The sequence below is a fragment of the Echinococcus granulosus genome, assembly GCF_000524195.1.
Source record: "Echinococcus granulosus chromosome Unknown EG_S00001, whole genome shotgun sequence".
NCBI lineage: Eukaryota > Metazoa > Platyhelminthes > Cestoda > Cyclophyllidea > Taeniidae > Echinococcus > Echinococcus granulosus.
In genome coordinates this window covers 3,491,188-3,497,481 of record NW_020170381.1, presented here as the reverse complement: position 1 = coordinate 3,497,481, position 6,294 = coordinate 3,491,188, and the positions used below count along the sequence as shown (strand labels likewise).

The 6,294-nt window shown below is 42.0% G+C and overlaps 2 protein-coding genes across 2 annotated transcripts in view; one reads left to right on the top strand and one right to left on the bottom strand. All coding sequences in view use genetic code 11, as the record gives it.

Moving 5' to 3' along the window:
* Positions 1-1,946, top strand: part of EGR_00378 (hypothetical protein) — a gene marked incomplete at both ends in the record, with an annotated part of 6,879 nt that extends 4,933 nt beyond the window's left edge. Inside the window, one exon of the mRNA XM_024489627.1 lies at positions 1,324-1,946. Coding sequence (XP_024356305.1) covers positions 1,324-1,946 — 623 coding nt within the window. The remainder of the gene's footprint in view (positions 1-1,323) is intronic.
* A 3,693-nt stretch (positions 1,947-5,639) lies between these two features.
* Positions 5,640-6,294, bottom strand: part of EGR_00377 (60S ribosomal protein L19) — a gene marked incomplete at both ends in the record, with an annotated part of 2,056 nt that continues 1,401 nt past the window's right edge. Inside the window, one exon of the mRNA XM_024489626.1 lies at positions 5,640-5,706. Coding sequence (XP_024356304.1) covers positions 5,640-5,706 — 67 coding nt within the window. The remainder of the gene's footprint in view (positions 5,707-6,294) is intronic.

Here is a 6,294-nt window from a genome sequence, read left to right as displayed (position 1 = left end):
GTGTAATTAGTCGAAATGGTACTTCGTAAGACTAGTTACATTAGGAAGAAAAAGTGATGCTTGCTGAAATTCCTCCTTTTGTTTTGAAAGAAACTAGCCTTGGGACAGTTTGAACTATTTATTCCTATCATCTGTGGTTGCAATACCACCTTCTCTTTTGTGGTATTTCATTAATTTCGCCCTGCCGACAGTCAGCCGACTTTTGACGCTATGGGATGGTGTTTGTGTTGTGGTCAGTAAATATTTACCAAGTCCACCTTCCAAGCGGCGCATTTACTGTCCTGTTTCCTCGAATTTCAAACTTTTTGATCAGTATCTCATTCGTTGTGTTTTGAGTAAAATTCTCCACTGTCTCCCACCCTGTGGTTATTTATTCTGGCACAAAAATAACGCCTTTGTTTCGCGGTTGGGTGTGAATATCTTAATTGTTGGTAGACTGATTGGTCTTAAGTGCCGATTAGCAAGTGTTTGATTGCCGTTATGGGCTGTTAAAATGTATGCACCGCTCAGGACCGTTTATTCGTTAAGTGAAAATTCGATTTCTCCCTTTTTTCATATTTAACTAATTCATCGGTCGATGTTGGATACTGTTTGCCAGTCATGGAGTACTCTTCCTAAGGTTGCCGAGTACTCGCCCTTTTATTGTCTCCCTTGTTAATAATGCATTAAAAAGTCTGCCTATACTACTAGTGAGGTATCAAATCATTACCTTTGCTAATTAGTAAGTGCTGTGTGGGAATAAGTGCCTGAGTGTGCTCGAATACGTTCTTTTTGATAATTACATAGCCGACTACTTAGTGGCTTCCTATCACACGTTGGCCTACTCTCAAAATGGCCAATCTGAGTAAAATTTCTACATCAGCAGCAGTAAACCCTTTCGTCTGATTAATATCGCACTTACCGGAATCAATGTGTTTGTAAGAGAAGATAGAGACACAAATGTGATTCTTCTTATACTTTAACATGGCATGAAGTTTCATTCTCTTCACCTGTCTTACTGTCAATGTCATAATTACTTAAGTATTCATCCTCTGTCCTGTTTGATTCATTGAATTTTTGTGGAAACTTATTAAACTCCATCACTAAATTAGTTCGTTGCGCTACCAAAGCCTTATATTAATCCCAAATGCATTTTATATCATCTGTTGCATATTTGTCATGCTTGAACTATTCAGTGTTTAGTGAAATCTTTCATGCAAGTATTTTTTGGTCTAGTTTCGAGGATTTCACTGAAACATCTTGATTATGTATAATTTACTCGTGCTTTCTCAGGGCCTTCACACTTTTTTTTGTTATTGTTAAGTGGGAAACTATCTATTTCAGCTTCAAGTCCAGAGCGCACCGATGGGAGGAATGGCGCGGAATCCACGGTTTTACCTTCCACCTCAGAAGCCGAGACAAACGGTGCTACCAAGAAGGATGAATCGAGGCAGCCTAAGAAAGCAAAAGTTGAACCGGAACCAGCTTCCGTACCTCAGCTTCTAGCTCCTCTGCCCTCTCTCAGCAATGATGTAGCACTGACGACGTCAAGTTTTGTGGCTCGGGGCATGGCAAGAGCGGGCGGCGCAACCACCGTGGTTCCCTCTGTTGTGCCCTCAGTTCTGCCTCCCACTTCCACCACGTCCTCGACGTCCAGTGCTTACGCGCTGGCGCAACACTTGGCCACGTTACAGCAGCATCAGGCCCTATTGGCTTCTGCCGGTCTCATCCACTCAGCTGATGCAGCTCACCAGCAACAGCAGCAGCAACTCTTCGAGCACTACAAACAGCAGCATCAACAACAGGCGGTTGCGGCAGCAGTAGCTGCGGCACTGCTTTTGCAACAGCAACAGCAGCATCAATTGCAATTGCAACAGCATCTACAGACCGTCTATGCCACCGCTCTCCAGCAACAGCAGCATCAACAAGCTCTTCAACAACAACACCATCAAGATGGCAACCAGTGATGCTGAGGAAGTTTATGAAGGAGAAGCATTTGACTCACGCTCGGAGACTGTCTCCCACATTGTTTCGTCCCTATTTGATATCACTACCGTACCACTTCTTGAAATCCATGCCTTTTGTTTTATGGTAGGCAAAGGTAATGCTAGCTCTCTTACCAATCACAAGATTTACCCCAAGCAGCTTCTACATTAAACTGTCTGGCGCATTGTAATTTACCGGTGGTAATGGGATGAGAAGCATTGTGACGACGTAGGCTGATTCCTGTTCGATGACCTTGTGTGTGAGCTTTGCGACACTCCAAAACTGATGTGAATTTCGCACCTATTAGGAGTTCACGCTATTTGAGACGGCAATGGAGCTCCGTCAGGTCACTTATTCACGCTTGAGGGGGATTTGTGACTCCTCACGAGGAGTGCATGATTCGTTTTCTGCGCCTGGGTTTGGCCTCTAGAATCCCGACTCCGAAAGGCTTATTTAGGCCCTTCCAGACGTCGCAGAAACAACTTTTATCAACTCTGCCGTGGGGTAGTGGCATACATCCGGGAGGTATAGGGGGTTTACAATCGCCTGATGCTTATGGCATTGCATATTTTAGCTTGTTGGTAGTTGGATTCAGTGAATCACGCTTGAGATACCTGAATAGCTCGATGAGGTCTCAGTGTGATGAGGTCGAATAGGTCTTACCTGGTATCGGAAAAAGTAACCTTCGGTTCTGCCTCTTCATTAGGGTTGTTTGTTCAAAATTTATGGGCTAGCGTCTCTAACCATGGTCCCGACTACTGGTAGTAACAAATTAGTCATCGTCCAATGGTGAAAGTAATTACTACTTTTTGTGCCCTCATTCTGGCAAATATTAATTAGATTCAACGTAATCTACGCCTGTAATCTTTGGTTTCTTAGCGTAACTATGCCTCCCAAATGGTGCTCCTAGTGATTTGAGTGAAGATGATAATTTTCAAAGTAAATGGATTTCACCAGGAGGCATATTCACATGAGAGAGAAGCATCAAATGCATTCTAAGACAGAGATCACTTCCCAAGTTATTTTGAGCTTATGACTATCAGTAAGGCCTCAACAAATCTAGCGCCCCAATATCCTATACACAGATGAGGTATTCAAAACTGCTGCAAATGCATAACATTGGACATTCGACCTAATGCGAGAAATTAAGCTCAAGCTAAAACTTAATCCCGATTTGACCGTACAGACGTACAATTTTACTCTAACATTATACCGATTTGGTTACACTGGATAGACTTTTCTCATTTGTCTTTTGTCTCCGCAAATTCTGCATTCTTCACTTAAAAATTTATTAGAATGCCTAATTTTACCACGTCATATCTGATGTAGAGAGTCCCTTTCTAGTTCAATGACAAATCACGCGTATCCAGCCCTGTACTGTGAACTTAGCATATCCAGTGGGATATCAATTTCCATTTTTCCTCCCAAAATTTGTACCAGTTATTCATGCTGTAGTCATCTTCAAGAGCTTGGCGTTCATTTTAAAGCGCTAAGCAGCAAACATTTTCTAGGAAATCGCTTGCCTGTTTGGAAAGTTTTCCTGTCCATCGTATACTACCTTCATTGATGAATTACAACCGATTTTACTTGCCATAAGAGACTTCCACTGAAGTGTGAAGGTAGTGGGGAAAAGAGCCAGATGCAGCCAAAGCACACAGATACAAACCTAATACACGACTGGAAAGTGTATGTAAAATGCATGTTGCATATGTACAACATGCATAATTTTTACAGATAATACGAGCGCACGAAAGGAATGTTGTGCTGTGGCGCCAATAAATGCAGGTTTGCGAAGCGATAACCACTTGGACGTAACACACACACATATAAGCAGGTAGGCAAAACACTACACAATATATAGGCCGGTCATTTGCGGGATTCAGAGGACTGGAAGAGCATATGGGAACGGCGGTGTCTGCGCTATGCTTGTTGCACACATCGAGAGGCTGCAACTCAGAAGTCGCTCGAATCTTAAAATTCAAGGTTTACCACAAATTATGGTTGTACGGATTTGTGTTAGTGCAGGCAAGGAAATGTGATACTGCAAATTCTGGTCCAAAAAATAGTGACCAAACCGATAGACTTACCACCAAGACAGTTTAGAGTCGTACTCTGTTGGTTCATCCCCTTGCCAATGCATTAAACCAAAACTACAATAGAACACCTTTCAAATTGAAATTAGTTTGCAGCTATGGTCAACGTATGAGATTACTAAGTACTTCTCACAAATCAGTAAAGTATCTGCTGATTCTGACCTATTTATTTTCCAGAATATTAAACCCAATAAACCATCGCTTCTTTCCATGCTTACGTATGGGCACGCTAACATTCTACTGAAATTATTACGAGTAACAATTTCAGTGAAATAGCTCCGTGTGTGCCAGCTGGATTTCACAACCCACACTCGTAACCAGTAATCAGTGTCAAAAAATAGCATTGTAAATATTAAGACCATTGTACTTTTGCACCATTGTCACTTCCCTCATTCTTCTTATAAACACTTTGTAATGGGTCGAGTACTGCTTTGCTGGTTTTGTTGATCTCATTCCTTAAAATAATAGAATTAATGGGCGATAGATGGCTCGTGCGTCTTCATTTGTGAAACAGAGATCCGTCAAACAATGGCAAATAAAAAGCACAGGTGCCTTCGTAGTTGCATTTCTTATCTTATAAAAGGCAATTTTATAGTTTGTAACAATTTAATCTCACGCTTCCCCCAATTTTAGCCAGTGGAGTGGAAATACATAAAATTCATTAGTTATCCACTGAAGTATCATTTCCGAAAATTAATATTATGGATTGATGAAAAAGAGTTTATCTTTCTCCACTGCCACATAATACGTAAAGGCAAACTTGCTTTTCTATTGAAACTGTCTGGTGTCTTCCCGAACCATATGACTATTTTGTTGCAGCACCAGATGGTGGTATACTGTGCAGAAATGAATGCCAATTCTATGAAGATTTGGTGTTTTGTGCGACCAGTTCCTTGAAGTGGTATGCTTTTAGCGTCCGAGTCTTTTTGAAGATCCGAGAGACTACTGGCATAGCCCGGAGGCCATTTTGCCGAGCGAAAGTACAATCTGCGGGAACTCAAGTGCCTGGGTGATTAAGTGGAGTCACGCAAACTATGGAAACATTGCATATTTATTTGGCGCTTCAAAAATGTCTCCTAGTATGTTCCAAGTGCACAGGTGTACAGTAGTGCCAAATTCACTCCGTAAATAGTATTACCAGCTACAAAATCCCTCTCAAGTGTCACCAGATTATAACCCAATTTGCAACTATTTCTGCTCTCCTACACAAATTCTAACACAAGTTTTCGAGCTGAACGTGTACCCTGAATCGCTCCAAATTCCAGAAGGCACATTCAATTTTACACTTGCTTTTAATCAATACCACTACAAAAAACTCATTTGAAAAGGCATCAGGTGACAACTTTGCGTACATCCACAATCCACGGAAAGCTGATTTTCATGCTCCCAAGTGGCCATTTCACTGGGACACTGACTTATATGGCCAAACAATAGGCTAATTTCACCAACTTCCCTTATGGTAATAGCATTAAACCTATACGATTCCAAAAACACATCCAGAATAAAGCGCACTAATACCTCGACAAATGAATCATCTGTGGCACAGCACGCCATAAAAGCAAGATCCCAAGCCTCTCACGATTAGGCTTTGGTAATTGAAACAAATCCATCTTCTTGAAGTGAAGCGGCGGCCGAAGGACCACTCCGTCTTAACAACAAAGCAGATGATTATTTGCACAAGTGGGACCGGCAATAGTGCACACAGAGGCATACACTAGTCCTGCGGTACTCCAGCATCCGACTCGAGCAGGCGAGAGAAACCAAAGTCGGAAATCCTCTATTGGCAAAAAGCAGCAACGTAAAGGAATCCAGCACAGCAGTTGCATTCGAAAGGATCATGAAGAATGGGTAAAGCGAATTACGTACAAACGCCCGAAAGCAAGAAAGCCAAGCGCCCCGCAACCGTAACTACCATAAAAGAGCAGAGACGACTGCACTTCACAAGTCATAGAACTCAACACACTAAGAAGTACACAGACTACTCCAAGTCCAGGATAAAATCAACAACAGACCATCATCACCGAATAAAATGCCCATTAACTCAGCGCACCCATTATGTCTTTGGCAAAGGGTAGGAAGATCGTTCAACACATAAAAGGCATTCGAAAGCAACTACACCGTAACAAATGCCACTTTTACAAATGCGCGACCCCGTCAATAATCCAAAAACCATCCAATTTAGAAGGCCCCCAAAAAGAGAACAAAACCGTACCAAACCATCACTATTTCAGAAAGA